Source organism: Eptatretus burgeri, chromosome 14, assembly GCF_056783735.1.
Source record: "Eptatretus burgeri isolate ZD-2024b chromosome 14, Ebu_testis_v1, whole genome shotgun sequence".
Lineage (NCBI taxonomy): Eukaryota > Metazoa > Chordata > Myxini > Myxiniformes > Myxinidae > Eptatretus > Eptatretus burgeri.
Window position 1 is genome coordinate 35,072,242 of NC_140974.1, and position 25,889 is coordinate 35,098,130.

At 43.5% G+C, this 25,889-nt stretch overlaps 1 protein-coding gene across 1 annotated transcript in view; it reads left to right on the top strand.

The window, feature by feature from the left end:
- The first annotated feature begins 16,173 nt into the window (after positions 1–16,173).
- LOC147012955 (uncharacterized) overlaps positions 16,174–25,889 on the top strand; it is a 55,946-nt gene continuing 46,230 nt past the window's right edge. Inside the window, 4 exon segments of the mRNA XM_085853465.1 lie at positions 16,174–17,087; positions 17,089–17,884; positions 18,062–18,385; positions 19,274–19,695. Coding sequence (XP_085709591.1) covers positions 16,182–17,087; positions 17,089–17,884; positions 18,062–18,385; positions 19,274–19,695 — 2,448 coding nt within the window. The 5' untranslated portion in view covers positions 16,174–16,181.

The following is a 25,889-nucleotide window of genomic DNA, read 5'->3' on the forward strand; positions in this document are numbered from 1 at the left end:
TTTACCTAGCACACTATTTTTTATACGCCACACACACACATATATATATATATATATATATATATATATATATATATATATATATATATATATATATATATGTATATATATATATATGTATATATATATATGTATATATGTATATATATATGTATATATATATATATATATATATATATATATATATATGTATATATATATATATATATATATATATGTATATATATATATATATGTATATATATATATATATATATATATATATATATATATATATATATATGTATATATATATATGTATATATATATATATATATATATATATATATATATGTATATATATATATATATATATATATGTATATATATATGTATATATATATATATATATATATGTATATATATATATATATATATATATATATATATATATATATATATATATATATATATATATATATATGTATATATATATATGTATATATATATATATGTGTATATATATATATGTATATGTATATATATATATATATATATATATATATATATATATATATATATATATGTATATATATATATATGTATATATATATATATATATATATATATATATATATATATATATATATATATATATATATATATATATATTGTTGCGGTTTTCGCGCCCGCCGGCGTGCGGACGGCCACGTAACTCGAATCGCGGCACGTCGCCCACCGGACGGACAATCCAGTCGTGACCCTCTCGGACTAACGCCGGGAACCAGTCACGGGTGGACCTTTCGGTCTCACCGCGATCGAGCCAATCAGCCCCCGCGTGGGATAGGGTTGCTCGCCAAATTCGACCTACCTAAGTACCCACGCGGAGGGTAGACCGGGCGATCGCACCTCGCCGCAGGTCGACTTCGGACACGGGCCACTTAAGCGACCCGTTCCGTACTATCAGAATAACCGAGCGGTGTTATCGTCGACCTCGACGGTTCGATTAATTATCGGGCGTATTCAGCCCACTACCAACCCTTTACGTGAAGCAAGATGAGGGTTCAATGGGGGAAAAGACGAAGCGAAGCGGGAGAACAGTTCAACAATAAAAGCACATTTATTCGCGGCACACGGGAAGCACACAAATACAATTCCACCAAATGCACACAAAAAAAAGAAAACACAATTCCATTTACACAAAAGCAAATATAAAAGCGAAAACACAATGCAGAGCTAATACCGACTACCGAGCACACGGCAACACTTATACAATTCTACTTCACAGACGGCGCCGACAACACATACCCAAAACCAAGGAAAAGAAATACCCTCAAGAATGAGGCAGGCCTGAGGCCGAGACCGGGTCGGGCCTACCCGTCTGGTGATGAGACGCGGAGCGGCGATGGCCCCGCAACCAGCAGGCCTCGTGGACGGTGTCTGGTAGGGGGTGGGAACGGGGCCCCCTTGGTCGCACTATCTCAGCGCGGGGGGAAACAGGAGGGGGTTGCTGATGCTCGGGGTATAGAGGATCTTTATTATCCCTGGTGTGCGTCTCCACCTCGGCCAGGTCGCGCTGCCGGCCTCCCTCGGGCGTGCAGCTCCTGGCACCGACGCGAGCACCCCCTCGTCCGACTCTCTTCAGCTTCTCCAGCCACTGCAGGCTTCGGGCTCCAGACTTCCACACTCGTCCCCTCCGTTCCGACTCCTTCTCGTTCTCGTTCTCGTTCTCGTTCTCCTTTTCGTTCTGACTCCTTCTCGTTCTCCTTCTCTGACGAACACCGTCCTTTTTATCCCCCCGTAGCTTCGCCTTTGACCCCCTCCCTTCGACCTTTCACCTCGCTCCCCATTGGCCCGAGAAAAAGTGGGCGTGAAGGCTTTTTGATCCACAAATTTGCATATATCGATCGTTCTGGAGGCGGGGCCAAATCGCCCCTCGCTCACCGATTGGACGGCAAAAAGTGGGCGTGTGTCGTTTTTGATCCGTTTTTGAAGCACAAAATCCGTGATTTTGTACACGCTGTTCGACGCGCGTTCTGCATGAGTCCAACACCGGTACCCACAGCGGGGCAAGAACGGTGGCGATGCTACGGTTGCGAGGTGTGACGGGAAGGTCGTGGCAGTTGTGGTGAAGCGGCGTTGTGGTTGGTGGTTGATGTTGTGGTTGTGATCATGGCGGTTGGTCCAAAATAAAGATAGTAAAAGAAAAACGGCTATCCTGAAGAGTCGCAGCTCGCATAAATGACATGTATTCCCACTAGACAACGGGTTTGGGCCTAACTACACATGCACTTACCGAGATACCTCACCTAAGGGACCTGAATGGTGGTTTGCGAATCTGGTAACCACAACAATATATATATATATATATATATATATATATATATATATATATATATATATATATATATATATATATATATATATATATATATATATATATATCGGGGCGTATTATGTGTCGTCCGGCCGTTCCTGTCCGCACTCTAACTCCTAAAGTTTTCAACTTTCACGTTTCATATTTGGTACATAGGTACAGACTCTGGAGATGGTGTGTCGTGATATACGTTTGTCATCTAAAGTGGTTGCCATGGCAACCAGGATGTTGTTTTCCATCCGTTCCTGTCCGCACTCTACCAAAGTTTTCAACTTTCACGTTTCATATTTGGTACATAGGTACAGACTGTGGAGACGGTGTGTCGCGACATACGTTCGTCATCTAAAGTGGTTGCCATGGCAACCAGGATGCTGTTCTCCATGTAGTAGCACAATTCTGTATATACCTTCTTGTTCGGGCGTATATTGTGCTCACTTGCGCTCTTGTTACTGATTACAATATACAAATACATATATTGCTTTAAAATTATTTGGATCAGACTTCACTGCAATGCTTTATAAAAAATGGTAATTATTAGACGAGTCTTTTAAAAACGATAAATGTATAAACAGGTGAGCATTGGGTGGCTTTGTCACCAACTCTGGTTATTTTTGGCACCGAAAGCACCATTATACACCTCACAAGTAAAGGGAGAACATTCATTGGGACCGGTGGGGGACATGGATCGCAAAACAATTCTCACTCTTATTTAATCTTTCTTTCCCTCTTCCTCGTACTCTGTAGCTGCTGCTAACACTATAAATTTGTGTGGGGAAGTTGTCACGAGGATAGAGTAAAATTGAAAACCACGGTCCAGACAGCATTTGGCTGAGTACCATGAGAGCATTGTTTCCGTTAAGACCGCCATGTTGATGTTGTTAAGCGGTGGCGAGCACTCCGTTCTGTTGGAGTGCTTTTTTGAGTGCTTTGAATCAAACAAGCAAGCTCCTTGTTAATGGATCACACCTCTGATGCTCACCAGCAGCCACGTGCTGCACAGGAACGATGATGACTCTGTGTAGCAAAGCTTGATTGCTTGTAAATTTGGAATGTGGAGTGGTCTGTGACCAACTACCCTTTACCACGTTGACAGTGGTGTTGGTGGTGCATTATCTGTACTAAAAAACTGAATTTGTATGCAGTATTTGTTACTTGGAGAAAAAATATTTCACAAAGTATGTTGGTCTGTCATGTTTGTCACACAATTTTTAGGGCACAGTTTTCAAGCAAAAATTGTGAATTTTTTTTTTATGTATGTAGGTGACCTGTCAAGGGCAGCAACAATTAATATTCGTGAAGATCTGAATCCAGATCTGCATCTGAGAATTTAAAGTGATTTTTCACCATTAAGAGATAGGGACAAAAACGATATAAAGCACTATATCTCAAAAGGTTATAGATTGATTCGGACGAAACTTGGTGGCCATGTTGGGTGTTTGACAAGGACAAATTGATTCAATTTTGATAAAGATCTGTTAGTGGATCCGGTTACGAGAGTTATTTAATTTTTAAGTGATTCTTCACCATTGAGAGATAGGGCCAAAAACGATATTTGCACATGTCAAGAAGTTGTGGACGGACTCGGACGAAACTTGGTGAACATGTTGGGTGTGTGACTTGGAGGAATTGATTAAATTTTGGTTCTGATCTGAATCTGGATCTGACCATTTTTAAAGTAATTCTTCACCATCGAGAGATGGGGGCAAAAACTGTTTAGTGTGATATCTCAAAACGTTGTGTACAAGTTATGACAAAACTAGGTGGTTGAGTTGGTGAGGTGACCAGAACAAGCTGATGAAATTTTGCTTAAGGTCCGGATTCAGAGCCCACCTATCAGTGGGATACAAAATGTAAATTGTTCAGCCTGGCAGAGTTATGCACTCTTCCGAGTGCCGTTCCGTTTTGCCAAATGTCACTCCATGAGTGATTTTTCATGAGTTTGTTCCTTGCAAAATCGAAGATTTTTCACGAATATCGGTCAGTCGATTTTGTTATTCTGTCTGCCTATCTGTCAATTGCCCAGAGGTCACAATTTTAAACCGATCTTCACGAAACTTCATCACATGATAGAGTTTGTCAAAAGGAAGAAGCTTATTGTCTTTGAGGTCAAAAGGTCAAAATGTTAACATAAGCCAAAGTTCAACAACTTGTATATCTAAAATTAGTATGTCTAAAATTCTCAATTTTCATCTGATTGACTTGAAATTTGAAAATTTGAACAAACAAAAAAAACCCAATTATTTCATTAATTAAAAACTTTTCTTTTGTATTTTCTTCCTTGGATCTTGTGGAGATATATTAGTATGATGTTCGTGCAGGCTTGATGGGCTGAATGGCCTCCACCTGCACCTCCACCAGATTTTCTTGTATTTCTAAAATCCTCAATTTTCATCCGATTGACTTGAAACTTGAAGAGGATTTATATTTCATGTCGATGAATTCAACTAGCCAATTATTTTTGAGATCAACATGGACCAAAAGGTCAACAACTAAGGTGGGATTTCTAAAATCCTCAATTTTCATCTCATTGACTTGAAATTTGAAGAGGATTTTCATTTCAACTTGCTGAATTCAACCACCAATTATTTTTGAACTCAACATAGACCAAAAGGTCAACATCGGCCAAAGGTCAGCAACTGAGATGGTATTTCTAAAATCCTCAATTTTCATCTCATTGCCTTGAAATTTGAAGAGGATTTGCATATGAGGTCACTGAATTCAACCACTAATTATTTTTGAGGTCAAATTTGTTTTATGGATTTTCAAGTATCATGCTCTGCACGACTCCTTCTTGTTTATTTATTTATATATACTTCAAAAACTAAAAAGCTACTGAATCAAATCCAACCAAATATTTCATGTTGCCAAAGAGTACTACAAGTATTGTTTCTATCTGGGTACCATATCTGGGGGCAGGGGTTCAAGGTGGGGGTATATGTGAATACATGTAAATGTACTCGGTGGTAGCCAGCATTACAAATCGTCTTACATAAGGAAAGTTCAAACAAGTTGATAATATGCATTACGGTGATGTTGAAATCTGAGCGAGAATAATTCAAAATGTTTAATCTCACTCATTTGAAGCAAAGCTTCAAACCAATGCATCCAACACTGACCCATTAACATAGAAGCGGAAGTGATTTTTGCACACACCATGTATAAGCAGCAAGGAAGGTTGACGAATATGAGTAGCAGGATGGCCTCGGCCCGAGAGGTGCACACACTCGCCTTGGAGTTGTCTAGCCTGGGTTTGAATCTCAGCTCAGCTATTAACTGTAACCTCAGGCCTTCGCCGGCAGGGTGTATGCCATCATTAAACTGGGCATCCTATCTGCTGGCACTAGTTGGTGGACATTAAAGATCCCACAGTGTCCTTTGCGAAGAGTAGACAGGCTATCCCTGGCACCATGAACAAATTACAAATTCCTGCCCTAACCCTAGTCGAACATCATCCCTGGCCAGCCGGTTCATGAACGATTTGAACCAAACTTCCTCCCAGCCACTCCAGAAAGAACGTGGGAATACTTGTTGCCATTAATTGTAAGAAGAAGATTAATCAGAATCACAAGAAGTAGAAGTTGGTGAAAGAAGGTGATGTTAGCTGACTTCAAAGCAGATGGAAGATGTCCTCAGGTAAACGATAGGGTGAATAGAGCAGAAGTACAACTTGTTTTTTTTATTAAATTGGTCAGCAAAGCGACGGTAAAAAACGCTGAGTCGTTCAATAAATGGGAATATTTCTTTATTCGCTGTATATTCTGTTCCATTTCTTAGCCATATTGCCCTTGCCAACAAAATAATCTCATTTGCATGAGGCCTTGTCTGTGCTGTGAGATTAAATTCCCTATCTGGCTGGCAGAATTTATTCTTTTTTGTGCAGGTGTAGATTGCTTTTGACCTTGTTCTTTTCACCAAAAACCCCCAAGCTCGTGTGAAACGATCACCGGCTCCAGCCCACGTGGAACCTGCTGGTAATCCGAGTGTCAAATTGTGCCCCAATGCGGTCGCCGTCCGCTCGATCAGAATAGGTAATATGCTGCTCCAGTGGCTAAAGCAATGTGCAGGCCAATCAAGGTGTGTCTGAGTATTTAAATTTGCTCAACCTTGCAAGGTCCATCTCACGAGACGAGCTCGAGAAGTGAAAGCATTTGTTCTGTTTCATTTCTCAATGTCTTGTGAGTCCTCGGAGATTAAGTGTCCCATTTAAGATTTCTGTGCATTTCTCGGCTCTTTGTTTATGGTTTTTATTCCATCTTTAGTATTCATGTGCAACCATTTCTACGAGTGAATTTGATGTGCCTTCTTTATTTAATACTTTCTGTGGTGTGCAGAAACTGTTTTGTCCACTTAATACCCATGACACGAGTGCATTAAGTAGATTAATTAAATTTGTACACATCCCGAGTGAACAGAGATTAACGTTTTACATACATTTTTTGAGCTGATTGGAAGAAAACATTCAGGGTGCTCCATATGTCTTGTTACTGCCTGCAAGACCAAGTGGCAACAGGGTGAAGTATTAAAATTTCTTCCCACGCCTGTCCAACATTACCTTTGTGGTGTTGAGGATTTGGCATCGCACAGTATCGTATAATCAATCATCTGTGTTGTCAATGATGCCGGCCGAACACATCCAGAGCTAGTGGACTCTTCGGAACATTTCTGATGTTCATAAGGTTAGTTTGTGTTGTGAATAACAACACTAATTGGTAAACAATCATTAAAATGCAGATTAGTAGGGGCTGGCAAGATCGCCTACATTAGAGGTACTGTATGTGACCTTCCCCTGTGAGCTGTCGAGCCTGGGTTTGAATCATGACCCAGCCAGAAACTCTCTGTTACTGAATCAAATTACAATTACTGTTACAATTACTGAATCAAATTTTTTCCACATGACCTACCAATTGGCAGCTGTTTATAAAGATTAATGTTTATGCACATCCCCTTCAAATGTCTACAAAGCAACGCTGTTTTTAAAAAATTTGTTTATTGAAATTCCCCCAAAACAAGAGTGAAAACTACTCGATGCTTTTTATTTGGATTGTATACTTTACAAGCAGGGTGTGCTTCCACATTGTGTAAGCATACAAACCGTGCTTCCCCATTGTCTCAGATCGCTCAACTGCATTTGATTTTTCATTTATTTATTTTCATTGTTTTTTCATTTATTTATATTTTCATTTACGGATGTTGTCCGATAATTCTGATTTTTTTTTTCTTTCCTGGTGTATCGGCTTCGATGTGCATCGGCACAAAAAAATTAGCATGCTTCACCATTGTCTCGGGTTGCTCACCTGCATTTTTTTTTCATTTTCATTTATTTATATTTTAATTTGAGGATGTTGTCTGACAATTCTATAATATTTGGTTTGTTTTTTGTTTTTTAATGGTGCACCAGCTTCAATGTCCATTGGCACACAAAATTTCAGCTTTCTATGTCACCAGGAAGGTACCGATCTTGAATATTAGTCAGTGAGTTGGTGGTTATAAAAAGCTTTATAGAAACACATTATATATATATATATATATATATATATAATGGGTTGAGTTACTGAAAATTTCAATTTCCTGCAAATCGCTAAATAATGCTGTTGAAAGACATGACAGCCATTTTATTCAATTTTGCCAAAAATGCAGTGACAACATTATGTCTCTCAACCCGCGATTAGGTCTGTCAACACGCGAAATAATGGTGTTGAAAGTCATGAAAGCCATTTTATTCAATTTAGCCAAAAATGCAGTTACAACATGATGTCTCTCAACCCTCGATAGAAATATAGAAATATATATATATATATATATATATATATATATATATATATATATATATATATATATATATATATATATATATATATATATACAGGGTGTCCCAAAATAATATACAACTTTTCATCTGCAAAGAGGATGGTCATAACGTATATATTGTTGCGGATTCGCGCCCGCCGGCGTGCTGACGGCCACGTAACTCGAATCGCGGCACGTCGCCCACCGGACGGACAATCCAGTCGTGACCCTCTCGGACTAACGCCGGGAACCAGTCACGGGTGGACCTTTCGGTCTCACCGCGATCGAGCCAATCAGCCCCCGCGTGGGATAGGGTTGCTCGCCAAATTCGACCTACCTAAGTACCCACGCGGAGGGTAGACCGGGCGATCGCACCTCGCCGCAGGTCGACTTCGGACACGGGCCACTTAAGCGACCCGTTCCGTACTATCAGAATAACCGAGCGGTGTTATCGTCGACCTCGACGGTTCGATTAATTATCGGGCGTATTCAGCCCACTACCAACCCTTTACGTGAAGCAAGATGGGGATTCAATAGAGGAAAAGACGAAGCGAAGCGGGAAACAGTTCAACACAAAGCACATTTATTCGCGGCACACGGGAGCACACATATTCAATTCCACCAAAAGCACACAGAAAAGAAAAACACAATTCAATTTACACAAAAAGCAAATGTAAAAGCGAAAACACAATGCAGAGCTAATACCGACTACCGAGCACACGGCAACACTTATACAATTCTACTTCACAGACGGCGCCGACAACACATACCCAAAACCAAGGAAAAGAATACCCTCAAGGATGAGGCGGGCCTGAGGCCGAGACCGGGTCGCGCCTACCCGTCTGGTGATGAGACGCGGAGCGGCGATGGCGCCTCAACTCCGCGGGCCTCGCGGACAGTGTCTGGTAGGGGGTGGGAAAGGGGCCCCCTTGGTCGCACTATCTCAGCGCGGGGGGAAACAGGAGGGGGTTGCTGATGCTCGGGGTATAGAGGATTTTTATTATCCCGCGACGAGCGTCTCCACCTCGGCCAGGTCGCGCTGTCGGCCTCCCTGGGGTGCAGCTCCCGACGCGAGCACCCCCCCGTCTGGTGTCGCTGCCTTTCCACAGCTCCGTCCCCTCCGTTCCGACTCCAACGCACACGACGACCAGCTCCTTCTTGCCAACTCCACTGCCCGCGAAGTCTTGACTCTCTGTTTCCGACTCTCCTACTCTCCTACTCTCCGCCTCTGGACTCTCCTACTCTCCGCCTCTCGACTCTCCTACTCTCCGCCTCTGGACTCTCCTACTCTCCGCCTCTCGACTCCCCTGGACTGACGAACACGGTCCTTTTATCAGCCCCGTAGCTTCGCCCTCTCATCTTTGACCCCCTCCCTTCGACCTTTCACCTCGCTCCCCATTGGCCCGAGAAAAAGTGGGCGTGAAGGCTTTTTGATCCATAAATTTGCATATATCGATCGCCCTGGGGGCGGGGCCACCCGCCCCTCGCTCACCGATTGGACGGCAAAAAGTGGGCGTGTGTCGTTTTTGATCCGTTTTTGAAGCACAAAATCCGTGATTTTGTACACGCTGTTCGGCGCGCGCCCTGCACGAGTCCAACACCGGTACCCACAGCGGGGCAAGAACGGTGGCGATGCGACGGTTGCGAGGTGTGACGTGAAGGTCGTGGCGGTTGTGGTGAAGCGGTGGTTGGTGGTGGTAACAATGGCGGTTGGTCCAAATTAAAGATAGTAAAAGAAAAACGGCTATCCTGAAGAGTCGCAGCACGCATAAATGACGTGTATTCCCACTAGACAACGGGTTTGGGCCTAACTACACATGTACTTACCGAGATACCTCACCTAAGGGACCTGAATGGTGGTTTGCGAATTTGGTAACCACAACAATATATAAAAAAAGATATATGGCGAGATAGAAAGCTGAAAGGTTGAAGTTTATTGTACCAATGTCAAAAAAGGGAGGTAAAGCGGCCCTCAAAATGTTGGTTGAGAAAACGCCTCGTTTCCCTGGCTGTATGGGGTGGTGCCCCATCCTGCTGGAACCACTGGGTTCTCATCTGGATCAGGTTGTTTCTCCTACAGGCCTGAGTACGTAGCTTAGGCAGATAGAATTCCTGAATCATTTCGCGATAGTTCCTCTGGTTTTCCGTGCAAGTGCGTCCCTGGTCATCTTCAAAGAAGTATGGACCAATTATCCCAAACCAACCAACTGCCACCCACATGGTGACCTTGAGAGCAGATCGAATTCTATCTGCCTGAGCTACGTACTCAGGCCCGTAGGAGAAACAACCTGATCCAGATGAGAACCCAGTGGTTCCAGCAGGATGGGGCACCACCCCATACAGCCAGGGAAACAAGACGTTTTCTCAACCAACATTTTGAGGGCCGCTTTATCTCCCTTTTTTGACATTGGTACAATTGGCAAGGCACCAGTTCAGTTGATGCATTACCAGGATTTTCAGTTCCCCAGTATCGAAAGTTTTACTTGTTTACCTCCCTGGACAAGTGAGCATGGCATTCGTCCGTCATGTGAAGTTTTTTTGAGGAAGTCTGCATCTTCCTCCAACTTTCCTAAGAACCGATTTGCAAAGTTTCATCGTTTGCATTTCTGTTGATCAGTAAGCACCATTTCCGTTTGAATTTTGTATGGAAAGGCATGAATGTCTTGGCGAAGGATCCTCTGAACGGTGCTCTTCTGAATGTTTGTCTCAGCAGAAAGTCGTCGACTCGATTTTTTTGGACTCTGAACGACCGCCTGTCTCACCATTTCCACATTTTCTTCACTACGACCTGTCCTCTTCCGACCACTGTGACCCTTGTGAAGGTCACAGGTGGTTCCCACATTGGTAAACTTTGCGATGGTGCACTTTATTGTCCGAAAGTTTGGTGCATGGGGCAAGTGGATACCGAAATGTCTCGAGTAAAGACGTTGCACCTGTATGACACTTTTCGTCTGGTGCCAAAGTTCAACAATTTTAGTCCGTTGTTGTACAGTCAGTCTTGGCATTTTTCTGGTGTGTGGTATCAAAATAAACTTCAGAGTCTCTGCAACAAGAAATGAAGCATTCGTGACAAAATTACTTCTTGGTATCAAAATAAACTTCAGGGTCTCTGCAACAAGAAATGAAGCATTAGTGACAAAATTATTGCTTTTTTAGGATCAAACGAAGCATTTTAAAAGTTGTATATATTTTTTGGGACACCTATATACGAGGTGTGTTCAAAAAGTATCCAACCTTAATTTTTCGTGCGTAAACAAATGAAGCTATGGAGGCGTGGTTTGGTGCACGTATGTAAGCGATCCTAATCTGAATCCCTGAATATTTTCCCGCCTACAGAAGCTGTCAGTCGCCGACAGACCGCCGATGAGTGAGGAAGTGTAAGTGAGCGCCGTCGGATTTTCGTTTTTGACAAAATGACGGAGCACTGTCGTCTCATCGCCAGTGATCACTGTGTTGAAGAAGTTGGGATCGCTGTTCACAGTCTCCAGCATGTCCTGTGCGATCTCCAAACAGAGTTGCTTCTCCTCGATTGTTCGCAGCTTTGGCACGAACTTCGCTGAGATTCTCCTTAAGCCCAAATCCTCAGTCACAATGGAATGAATGGATCCAATACTGACGCCCGCCTCGTCTGCAAGTTCTCTGATCGTGATTAGAAGATCCTGCATCAGCAGGGTCCTCACTTGGTCAATAACGATCTCATTTCGGGATGTTGAGGGCCTACCAGAACGTGCTTCACTTTCCACGGATGTGCGACCATCTTTGAAGCGGTTGTACCACTCTTTTATCTGTGCGGTGCCCATTGCTTCGTTCCCGAAGGCCTGTTGAATCTTGCGGATCGTTTCTACTTGAATCGCCAAGCTTTACACAAAATTTGATGCAGTAGCGTTGTTCAAGTTTTTCCGTCATTTTGTCAAAAACGAAAATCCGGCGGCGCTCACTTACACTTCTTCACTCATCGGCGGTCTGTCGGTGACTGACAGCTTCTGCAGGCGGGAAAATATTCAGGCATACGGATTAGGGTCGCCTACATACGTGCACCAAACCACGCCTCCCAAGCTTCATTTGTTTATGCACGAAAAATTACGGTTGGGTAATTTTTAACACACGTCGTGTGTGTGTGTGTGTGTGTGTGTGTGTGTGTGTGTGTGTGTGTGTGTGTGTGTGTGTGTGTGTGTGTGTGTGTGTGTTGCGGCTGTGAAAATTCGCATTACACCATAAAGGGCCCTCAGGTGAGATATCTCCATAGGTACATGTGTAGTTCGCTCAAACCCGCTGTATAGAGGGAACTTATGTGATCCATCCGGGCTGCGACGCTTTGAGTTCATCGCTTTTCTCTCTCTATCTTTTATTTCAAACTAACAGCATCTCAACAACCACGCCATGCCCACCACAGCACCAACCACACTACAACAACGCCACACCACCACCTTCGTCTTTACCTTCACAACTTCATCCCACATCATCGCTTCTACGGCCATTCCCGCACCACCTGTGAACACTGAACGTCGGGCTGTCTCGGGCCCGTTTGGCGATTGGTGCCAAACGCACCGAGCCACGAGCGCGAATGGCGGCCTTTCCGAGGGGAAAATTCGGATCAGAAACGCTTCACGCCCACTTCCCCTCCGTCCAATGGGCGAACGCGCGGCGGCTTGGCCCCGCCGCCAAGCGCGCATCGGTGAAGTCTGTTTATGCAAATATGCAGATCCAGGGAGGTTCATGCCCCTTTTTGCCCGACCAATGGCTGAACGGAGGGTGGTGTGGCCCCTCCTCCAATCGCGTTTTGATCCGCATATTTGCATATCAGCTTCTCCTGAGAGATATGAAGGTGCAAGCGGATGGCGACTCGGGGGGCTTGAGTTGAGCGGTGGGAAAAGAGTGTGGAACGAGGAGAGGGTGTCGTCGAGGAGTTGCTTTTGGAGACGAGGAGCGCCGCATTGGTGGAGTCGAGTCGAGTGCACGCGGTGGAGCTGCGGGCGGCTGATCGGGGTCGGGGAGCTCGGGTCCGAGGCCAGGAGGACGGCAGTCGGCGACGAGGCTGCGGTGTGGGGGATCCCTCGTCTCGTTGCGGGATACAATTCAGCCAGCCACTCCCCTCCCCCAGGGCATCAACAATTTCCCCTTCCCCCGCGCTGAGATAATGCAAAAGGGGGCCCCGTTCCTCTCCCACCCCAAACGTGGTGCCAACAAGCACGCCCTGGTCCCGGAGTCGGGGCACAGCGGCGCGGACACTTTGCGGCTTGCCCGCCAACGCGTCACGTGGACGCGGGTAAGACCTCCCCAGTCTCGCGGACCGAGCCACTCCTCTCGGTCCCGCACACATTTGGCCTAAGGGCCTCTCTGCCTCCTTGTCTGTGAGGGTGGCTTCTTTCTTTTGCTTTTGTGTAAATGTGTGTTGGCGCCGTCTGTGAAGTAAAACTGTGTAAATGTTGCCGTGTGTATGCGTCAATTGGTTGTATTACATTTGCTTTTTGGGCATAATTGTATGGCTGTAAATACGTGCCTTCCGTGCTTGTCTATGTGTGCGTGTAATAAAATGCTTGCTTGTTGAACTGTGCCCGTTTTGCTTCGTCTTTTCTCCATTTGAATCTCCATCTTGCATCACGTAAGGAGTTTGTAATGGGTTCAACAACCGGTAATTCATCGGAACCATCAAGGCCGACGATAACACCGCTCGGTTATCACTGTAGCACGGAACGGACCGCTTTAGCGGTTTGTGTCCGGAGTCGGCCTGTGGCATGGTACGGTCGACCATTCGCACAGGTACTTAGGTAGATCGAATTTGGCGAGCAACCCTATCCTGTGTGGGTGGGCAATTGGCACGATCATGGTGAGGTGAAACCCCCACCCGTGACTAGCTCCCGGCGTTGTTCCGAGAGGGTCATGACTGAATTGTCCGTCCGCTGGGCGACGTGCCGCGATTCGAGTTACGTGGCCGTTTGCACGCCGGCGGGCGCGAATTCGCAACAATATATATAGTAATGAAAAACAAAACGTATACCTTACTGTGTCCCTGCTTTTGCAGCCCCTTTACATGTATGTGTATATGTATATATATATATATATATATATATATATATATATATATATATATATGCAGAATAATAATGCAGAATAATTAAAACATGTATTATGTTAAAAGCAGAAATTATCAATAACTTGGCATGTCGATTAGAACAACGGACAAGTGATCAATTAAAACCACAGCCAGATCTTGAAGCGTGGAAATTGTGGGAAGAGGAGGCCTTACAAATAAGTGAAGTAGCTAGAAATTTGGTGAAACAAACTATTAAAATTAGAAACACAGGTAAAAGAGATGCAACCACCAGTGATTGGAATTGCTCCTGCCTCGGTAAAAGCCTCTGAGATTGAAGTACAAGGACGGGAAGTTCAGGTAAATAATGAAGGTGATTCATCTGCATATGTTAACACACCAAGATTGTATCCGAACCTTGAAAGTATGGGGCTGATGGCCACAGCCTCTGCTTTCCCGGTTCAGGTAATAACTCCAGCGGGACCAGGGGTGCAGGCTCAGTCAGTGTACCGACCATTTAAAGAAATTGAATTAAGATCAATGAAGGAGAGAGTATTAGATCAGAGGGGAAATGCAGGAGCAGTAAGTAATTTAATAACGCAGTGGGTTGCAGCACATCGATGCACCCACAGTGACATTGGAGTGCTATGTCAAGCAGTGTTGTCTCCATATGTGTGGAAGAGAGCTCGAGAAGCTGCCGAGTGGACAGCAGACAAACCAGCAGTTTGCACCGAACTAGATCGGCGAGATAAGCGAGGGCGCCTGTATGAGGAGATTGAGAAGGCCTTGCGACCACCAGCATTAGATTGGGATAAAATCTATGAAACAAAGCAACGTCAAGGGCAGCGGGCATTCGAGTTTATGGATAGATTAATGTTGACACTCTTACAATATGGGGGGTTTCAAGTTGAAGCAGACATACCAGAGCGAACGGTCACTAATTTCGTAATGGAAGGACTTTGACCTCAAATTAAAAAACAATTGAAGTATGTACTGTTAGGTTGGCAGGGCAAGAAAGCAAGTGAGATTTGTATAGCAGCTGATCAATGTATGGACAGAGCTGAAGAACGGGAGAACGCAAAGGCAAAAATGAAAGACGAAGTGTTGCAGATGGTGTTGCTCGACAAAGTAACAGACCAAAGAAAGAATAAGGGTTGGAGAAAGTGGGGACTGGAGGGAGATGATTCAGATTCGGAAGAAGAAGAAGCGGCCAGGAGATGGGGACGACGAATGAGAGGTCCACAAAGACCCCCACCAGCAGCACAGGATGGACGGCCCAAGAAATGGAGTGGAAAAAACAAAGGTTGGACGCGAACGCCACCACAGACCCGCTCGAGGACGGCAGCAACACAAGAACAGGAACAACCAAGTCAATCACAGGGATGTTTCCAGTGCGGGCAATTGGGACATTGGAAAAGACATTGCCCCCAAAGAGGACGACCGGAGATCCAACAGGAGGGAGGATCGAGACAACCGCAAAATCATAAGTCATATTGACAGACCGCGGGTAGACCCGTGTTACAAGGGGCAATGTTGACATTAACACCAAAAGAGGAGCCGACCTACTCTTTAGATGTTTCAGGTAAGACACTATCTTTTTTAGTTGACACGGGAGCCACCTACTCTACTATAGCAGACAAACAGCTGCCACATGTTGAAAAATCCAATGCTGAAGTCCAAGTAGTAGGGTTGGGTGGTAGCATACAAACATTAAAGACAACAACGCAATTACCAGTATGATGTGGACCTTTACAGGAAAAACATGCATTTCTTCTCACAACCACCACACCGGTGAATTTGTTAGGTAGAGATTTGTTGTGTAAGTTGGGATGTAAAATAGCATGTACGAACAAAGGGGTTTTTGTGGATATTCCCCAGGATAAAGCACAGTCAGCAATGATGCTGTTAATGACATCGCACCCAGTTGTTTATTGGTGGAGGCTGAAAAGACAGCCGATTAGTGAGGCTTTGATATGTTTAAAGGAAGTCTTAGCCAAAAGTGAGGAAATGCAAATGTGGCTTGACAATGCACAAGTAATGACACACATCTACTATGACCCTCCACATTGTACAATCTATTATGATGCGAATGGAGATGATGCTGAATTTGCGGAGAAAATTGCTCCGTATTTGGGAACCTCCAATGATCTTTTGATTTGCCGTTTGATGATTGGTAAGGAAGGTGTTGCAATGGAGGTAAAGCTCACAGAACAACAAAGGCATTTGACAAAGTATCCGCCGGGAGTAACTTCGCATGTGACAATAACCACAGCAAAAGATTATCACCCGAAGGATTTGGGCTTTATGGTTTATCGCCTACAGGGGGCAGTCGTGACCTGCACAACAATGATGTTGCATTGGCAGGTGCACAAGTTAGCGAACGATGAAGGGTGGATTTGTGATTTTGAGGAACAGGTGTTATTGGGGACAATTGAAGAGGTTGATTTACCACCTAAACATGAGAGGGTGATGAAAACGGTAAATGAAGGAGAAAACGCAGAAGATTTGATAGAAAGAGTTCCACAAGAATTGTGGACCCGACATGACAATGATGTAGGCCGTATAATTGGGGCAACGCCCCTCGTGGTTAAACTCAAACCGGGAATGCCTTGGCCAAATGTGCGCCAATACCCCCTGCGAAAGGAGGCGGAGGCCGGGATAGCACCAGTAATTGAATCTTTGAAGGAACAAGGGATAATTGTAGAAACTTCAAGCCCATGCAACACGCCTATACTGCCAGTGAAAAAGCCACAGAAAGATAAGTGGAGATTTGTTCAGGATTTACGGGAAGTAAATGAGGTGATTCAAAGTATCCACCCCGTGGTACCGAGCGCAGAGGGGGTGATGACGTCTATACCTGCAAGTTCCACCAATTTTACTGTAATCGATTTATGTTCGGCATATTTTTCTGTACCCATTGATAAAAAAATCCCAGTTTTTATTTGCCTTCACGTATAAAGGCCGTCAATACACATGGACTGTTTTGCCTCAGGGGTTCGCGGATAGTCCAACATTATTTTCGCGTACCTTACATAAGGACTTAGAAGATGTTGTCTTCAAGGGTAAATCAGTGCTGCTACAATATGTGGATGATTTGCTCATTTGCTCCCCAAACAAAGCAGCGTGTGAAACAGATACACTGCAGCTGCTCCAGGCATTGGCAAGAAAAGGCCACAAGGTGAATAAAGAGAAGTTGCAATTAGTCAAGGAAAGGGTTAAGTATTTGGGACACCACATTTCGCAAGGAAAGAGGGAATTGGATAAGGGGAGAATAACTTCAATTTCAGAAGTGCCATGCCCTCGCACAAAGAAAGATATGATGCGATTCTTAGGTATGGCAACCTACTGTAGACAGTGGATTGTTGATTATGCAATTCTGACAAAGGAGCTGTATGTTGTGGTGGGCAAAAAACAGCCCAATGTAATTGAGTGGACTGAGAAGATGGGGGAATATTTTACCAAATTAAAAGCGGCACTCTCGACAGCTCCCGCGTTGGGGCTGCCAGATTATGAGAAACCATTCTTCCTTTACTCCCACGAAACTAGAGGATTTGCGCAGGCTGTGCTGACACAATCCCACGGCGACCGGCAGCGACCAATTGCATATTTTAGCCGAAGGCTGGACCCGGTCGAACGTGGGTTGCCTCTTTGTTTGCAAGCAGTGGCCGCAGCGAGCTACGCAGTTAAACGCACGGCAGAAATCGTGATGGGTCACCCCCTCACGCTAAGGGTACCCCACTGTGTCGCGGCTTTATTAACCCAAAAGCAAACACAACATTTAACCAACACACGCCTGATGCAGTATGAGACGACTCTCCTACACCAGCCAAATTTGCAGATTGAGAGATGTAATGTTCTTAATCCTGCTTCCTTGCTGCCAATGAAAGACGACGGCGATGCTCACGACTGCACAGAGGCAATACAAGAAGTATCCACCGTGTGCCCGGATCTCAAGGATCAACCCTTGGAACACCTGGACCTCACCTTGTTCATCGATGGTTCGGCCTATCGTGGCCGAGACGGCTCGGGGCATGCAGGATACGCCGTGTGCACCCATAGTAAAGTTATTGAAGCGAGACGCCTGCCTGCACATTTTTCTGCCCAGCAGGCGGAGCTGTGTGCCCTGATAAGGGCATGTGAACTATCTGCTAACATCGCGGTAAATATATACACTGACTCTAACTATGCTTTTGGTGTGGTACATGACAAAGGTGCGATAAGGAAAATGCGAGGGTTTCTCACCTCTGCAGGAACACCAATAAAAAATGGTGATTTAGTTTCTGAGCTGTTAAAAAGTATCTCAGCACCAGCAGACGTCGCGGTAATTAAATGCCGCGCACATCAGAAATTCACTACGGATATCGACAAAGGAAATGACAAGGCGGATTAAACTGCAAAAGAGGCGGCTAGTCTGCCTATTCCTTTGATAATGCCAGCACGACTACCGAAGGAACAAATTAAGCTGCATCAGTATAGCTTGTCAGATATTATTGCAATTCAAGCTGCAGCATCGTTGGATGATCGTGACAAATGGAAAGCTGCAGGAGGGACAATGGATGCAGACGGACTATGGTCTAATAGGGGAAAGGTCATAGCACCTACTGAAATCCTACCGTGGCTTGCACGCATGGCCCATTTAAATGGACATGTGTGCAAGAGGGGGACTGTGAGACAGGTGCAAGAATCCTGGTATGCACCAGGAATTGGGGGAGTCGCAGAAGGGGTGTGTAAGAGTTGCCAAATATGTCAAAAACACAACCAGCAGAAGGAGGGAAAAACAAGAGTGCTGGGAGCTCACCCAGCCCCTTGGGGACCGTTCACGTACCTACAAATAGACTTTATAAAAATGCCTCCATCAGGCGGGTTCAGCAATGTTTTGGTAGTGGTAGACATTTTTACTAAGTGGGTAGAGGCGTACCCATGTGCAAAGGCTGATGCCGCTACCGTGGTAAGGCACATGTTAAAAAGTTTTTTCTGCCGATTTGGCATTCCTCATAAAGTGTCTCACGATCAAGGAGGACATTTTACGGGGGAAATAACACGGGCAGCGTGTAAAGCACTGGGAATTAAACAAACATTTCATTGTGTTTATCACCCAGAGTCAGCAGGTGCTGTGGAACGGCAAAACGGAATACTGAAGAACAAACTGGCTAAAATAACAACAGAGACGGGGTTAAAATGGCCAGAGGCATTACCCTTGGCACTAATGAGCATGCGATCGACAGTAAACCGGAAAACAGGATTATCCCCTCATGAAATACTCATGGGAAGGCCAATGCGGCTGCCTGTGACCGCACCCACAAACATGAATAAGTTGGATATTACAATGATGGACGAGAACTTGCTGACATTTTGTAAACAGCTTTGCAGGATCGCAAGGGCGATACACACAAGGGTAAAAGAGACCCTACCCGAACCAGTGGAAGAGCCGTACCACGCCTTCCAGCCGGGAGACTACGTTCTGATAAAACACTTCACGAGGAAAACAGCCTTGGAACCTCGGTGGAAAGGACCATTTCAGGTACTGCTGACTACTCCGACTGCGGTAAAGTGCGAGGGTAAGACGGCTTGGATACATGCCACACATTGTAAACTGGCTATACCAGCAGAGACAGGGACAACATGAACAACACCTATCTTACCATGACTGTATTTTTTGTGCACTTGGATGCACGTGGGCATTTTACAATACGAGCTGCATGCGTTATAATGAAGGAAAAACTGATGATGAGAGAACTATGGGTAAAAGAAAGAGACGAGAACTAATCCTACATAAAGAATTGACTGATCATCCACTGAACACTTACCTGGCATTATCCCTACAGTACGCTAGGACAATGAACAAAAGGGAGTGTTGGGTGTGTTCACACCTTCCACATTCCTCAAAACACGGATTACCCTTGTTTGCAGTTCCACTCCAGGGGGAGAACATGTGTGGGTACATAGTCCGTAGACAAGATAGACCAGTTTTAACTAAAGTAGAGAAGGCATCAGTGGAAGGTAGAATAATAGAAATAAAAAGTAATTGGGAGAAGGGGGGTTATAATTGCACGAACTATGCGCATTGGTATTACCCTAAGTACAGAACTATTAAGCAAAAGGCTGTGGGACAGGGCCCGGCTAGAGCACTAAAAGTAACGAATTATGATGGATTGAAGAAGGGGGAGGGATTAGAAAAGTACCCCCCACATTTTCAGCTCATGCACAAACAAATTGGATTGATTTGTCTAGTTAGAGGACAAGGAGGGGACCCCATTTAGGAGAATCAACATGCCAGTACTATGCTAGACATGGGGATGAAATGGTGACCATAAAAGGGCGAATTAATGGAACAACCATACCTGTAAAAATCGAAGTAAATAACCTGCTTGAACCTCAGGCACCCCTAAATGGTACATATTTTGTGTGTGGGAATAAGGCATACTCATGGCTACCAGTGGGATGAAGGGGATCATGTTTTTTGGGATTTATACTACCCAGGATTCGAATCACTGACCAATCACCCTTTGTACCACAGGTCAGATCGAAAAGAGCCATTTCAGAAGTTGAGAGGTTTTTCATGATTGCATTCCCCTTTTATGGAGCAGGCAAAAGTGCAAGGGAAATTATCAATTTGGCAGCATCTTTGGAAAAGCTTGCTAATACCACCAGCGAAGGATTTCACAAAACGAGTGCCGAGCTGGTAGCTATACGGACAACCGTGATGCAAAACCGCATTGCTCTGGATATGCTTTTAGCAGAAAAAGGAGGGACGTGTGCGGTTATAGGTGTAGAATGCTGCACATACATTCCAGATAATTCAGAAGAAATTGATAATTTGGCTGAAAAAATTAAAGCTGAAGGTGCAAAATATCATGATTTTAACAAGGGATGGTCAATGGGATCTTGGTTGAAGGGAATATTGGGGAGTTGGGGAGCCTGGATAATCCATTGGTTGTTTATAGGGCTCATGATCTTCATAGCAGTGATTGTTGTCATCATTTGTATTAAAAATCTAATCAGGGAGTGCGTGAGACATTGTTCTTCTACAGCAAAGAAAACAACAAAACCGGAGACGGTCCTGGGGAAGCCTGCTGTGGTTGCTGTCGTCAAACCGCTGCCAACACCTCCGCCGTCTCTACCCTCCCCGATAATTCACTCTGGTTTTCCTCCCCAACCCATAGACCCTGAAAAGTACTGTGAACTTAATGGGACTGTTGACCCACTGCTTACACTCACATTGGATGAGTGTCTCGACTTGCTCACACCGATGACGAAGATGGAAAGAAATGTTATCTAAACATTGCCTTGTTGGAAAATGTTGGGACTTTTCTTTAAAAATTTTCTTTCACTCTGGCTTGCAGTTTGTAAAATTATATTCTTTTTGTTGGTTCATAAAGAACACAATATATAGATTCTTACTTGTTGTTTATAAAAATTATATTCTTGTTTGCTGATATTCTTTTTGTTGGTTCATAAAGAACACAATATATAGATTCTTACTTGTTGTTTATAAAAATTATATTCTTGTTTGCTAATTATGACTTGTTTATAAAAATTATATTCTTGTTCATAAAGAACCATAGTTAGTTGAAAATATATGTATCTTTTTGTGTGTGAAAGAATTTTGTGTAAGTTGTTTTTGAAAGGTAATTTTTGCTTCCTCATGACCTATATTCAAGTTATAATTGCTGAAATGTATCCACTATTCTATAGAGGGGTGGGGTATTGATGGGCCGGTCGGGATGGTGGAGGGGGGCTTTTCTATGAAGCAAGAAAGTGCGGGCGGAGCTTTCGTGACGTAATGACCCACTTGGAGCTACTCATAAGAGTGGGCCACTTCTGGACGAGACTCCCTTTTACCACCTTGCCGCTCCATCAAGATCCCATCTCTAAAAAATATTATAATTGTGGTGTTCCTTTTCCACTATGTTTCTAAGTAACAGAGGGGCAAATGTGGAGCTGTTGAACAGCTCCCAAGATGAAAGCAGCCATTTTAACAGGATTACCTTTTCTTAAAATTGAATGTAGCATTTAATTGAGGAAGCCAAAGCATTGAAGATGCTCTCAGTAAGCTACCATTTTTGACTGTTGGTAATCAAAGCCAGTCGGCTATCTCTCTCTCTCTCTCTCTCTCTCTCTCTCTCTCTCTCTCTCTCTCTCTCTCTGTGTCTCTTTCTCTCTCTCTGTCTCTGTCTCTTTGTCGTGCAGCTGAACATCTGGCTTTCTTGTTGGCCCTTGTAACAACATTCTTTGAGCCTTGGGCTCAGAGAAGCCCAATTATAAATCAGCACTGTTTTGGTATAGTTCAAAGGGGAACATCTTGTAGCAGAATGAGACGATAATATATATTGTGATAAAGATCTGCCTGATCAATAACAGATCTTCTTGGTTGTGAAAAGATAAATGTTTTGTCAGGCCAGGAGAGAATATTTGCTGGGGTGTTGTTACTTTCAAAGAAACCAGATGAGCAGGAAAAGTATATATAAAGTAAACCAAACTGCTTGCGGGCCAGAGTTTGACTGAGCTGGTATACTGTAGTTATTATGTGCCTTTCTACTCTCATGTACACTTTTGATGCGCATTAAAAGCTCTTCTCTACGACGATTGGTGTAGTCATTGCTTGATTGCAGACCCTGATCTCGACATATATATATATATATATATATATATATATATATATATATATATATATATATATATATATATATATATATATATATATATATATATATATATATATATATATATATATATATATGTGTGTATATTTTCTTCTTCTTCTTTCGGCTGCTCCCGTTCAGGGTCGCCACAGCGGATCATCCGTATGATCCGCATAGTGATTTGGCACATGTTTTACGCCGGATGCCCTTCCTGACGCAACCCTGGTCGCCTCTTACGACGCAGGGATATGGTACACCTTTTTTAACCGGGGTATACACCGGCCCAGTATACTGGTACTCATTTCGCCGACCTCGGAAGGACGACAGGCTGAGTCAACCCCCTGGTGTATTAATTCAGTGGCCCAACGGGGCTTGAACTCAGGACCTTTTGGATCCCAAGCCGCTGCCCTAACCACTGCACCAACAACAGGCGTATGTATGTAAGTATGTATGTATGTATGTATGTATGTATGTATGTATGTATGTATGTATGTATGTATGTATGTATGTATGTATGTATGTATATATATATATATATATATATATATATATATATATATATATATATATATTGTGTGTGTGTACTGTTCAGAAAGCATAACATTTTTCTCTCTTCTCACTCTCTCTGTCTCTCTCTCTCTCCGTATCCGGATGTTGATTATGTCTGGAAGGTGTTTGTCTCCAGACGTGTTCGGGTGTTGTTGGTTTCTGAAGGTGTCCAGGCTGTATTTGTTTATCTCCGGGTAGTGTTTATGTTTGGACCTGTCCTGGCTGTGTTTGTCTCTGGAAGTGTTCTGGCGGTTTTTGTCTCCGTACAGTGTTAACATCTGGACAATGCAGGGCTTTGTTTGTCTCCATTCGGTATTAATAGTATGACAGGTAGAAAATGGATTTCAACATTATTTTGTCTCCATCTTCACTGTTATTCAATGGAGAATCATTTTGCTGAGACGGTATGAATCGTAATTAAAGCTCCACCACATGTCTGCCTTCCCTTTCCCCACTCTCCCTCCATCTTTCCTCGCACACCCCTCCTCACTCCCCCGCCTTTCTCTTTCTTTTCCAACATCCTCACTCTGCTGATGTATATGTATGTATATATATATATATATATATATATATATATATATATATATATATATATATATATATATATATATTGAGACCACGGTAGCATGCTGATTGAGATCGAGCGCTGTCCACACGTATGGTCTTGGTGGAGAAGAGCTTTAATTCACACCAAACATGTGTACATGGAGAGATATAGAGAGACACAGAATACCCACAGTAGTCCAGCTCAATCTAACTCTGCTGGCTTGGCACTCTGGCTTGCCTTATATACAATTTGTCCTGCCCCTTGTGGGACCATCTGGTTTCAAGATTGGCCCAGCTCCCATTACTGCTTTCTATTGAGACTTTGTTTCCCAAAGATCAATTTCCTCCAAGGGGTAAAAGCCTGCTGCTGATTTACTCAGGCAGGGCAACTAAGGAGTGGCTCAGTAAGAAGCATCTCAAGGTCCTGGAGTGGCCTCGCCAGTCTCCAGACCTGAACCCAAGAGAAAATCTTTGGAGGGAATGAAAGTCTGTGTTGCCCAGTGACAGCCACAACACCTGAAGGATCTGGAGAAGATCTGTATGGAGGAGTGGGCCAAAATCCCTGCTGCAGTCTGTGCAAACCTGGTTAAGAACTAAAGGAAACGTCTGATCTCTGTAATTGCAAACAAAGGTTTCTGTACCAAATATTAAGTTCTGTTTTTCTGATGTATCAAATACTTCTTTCATGCATTAAAATGCAAATTAATTATTTAAAAATTATACAATGTGATTTTCTTGATTTTTGTTTTAGATTCCGTCTTTCACAGTTGAAGTGTACCTATGATATAAATTATAGACCTCTACGTGCTTTGTGAGTGGGAAAACCTGCAAAATCGGCAGTGTATCAAATACTTGTTCTCCCCACTATATATATATATATATATATATATATATATATATATATATATATATATATATATATATATATATATATATATATATATATATATATATATATATATATATATATATATATATATATATACACATATATATATATATACACACACACACACACACACACACACACACACACACACACACACACACACACACACACACACACACACACACACACACACACACACACACACACACACACGCGCACACACAAGCCGGTAGGCGACATGGGTGGTCACTATATAATTGCATACCTGTCATATAGTTTTTGACGGATCGGGCTGAAATTTTTTGACAAAGATGTTTATTATAGTTCGCATTAAAGCGCAGAAGCCAATTTTGGATTTTCCAAAAAAATATATAAGACAATTTTCGGATTTTTTTCAAAAATTTCAAAGTCCCATTGCTCAGCAACGGTGGTGTCCGTAGCAATGGTGCTCAAAAGCATACACCTCGATCCTGGTCTGAACCAGCCAGCCAAGTTTCATCAAAATCGGTTGACTCCTCTGGCCTCCAGAGCTGTCCATTACATACATACAGACAGACGGAAAACCTGAGAATAACGGTAGTACAGCGACCACCCAATATATATATATATATATATATATATATATATGTGTGTGTGTGTGTGTGTGTGTGTGTGTGTGTGTGTGTGTGTGTGTGTGTGTGTGTCAGCTGAAATAAACAGTGTTACCCAGGGAAATTCAATGCAATATGTATTGAAATATTTCCTGCATGACAAATTGGGCAATGTTGGCCTTGTAGTTTTTTATGAATTCCCAACCTTGGGCATTGCAAAATGCGCTTGGACTTGTGTCGAAATGCTTCACCTTCTAAGGGTGTCCAACATGCTGCCCTGGTGGCTGCTTGTCTTTCACATTAATGCTCAACCCAAGCCTGTGTCTGCTCTGTCGTCTCAGCTGACCTGGGGGCTGCTTGTCTTGCATGTTGATCCTCGACTCGAGCCTGTCTGCTCTGTAATCTCAGCTGACACGGAGGCTGCTTGTCGTGAATGTTGATTCTCAACTCGAGCTTGAGTCTGCTGTTGAGTCTCAAGTGACCTGTATACTGCCATTCT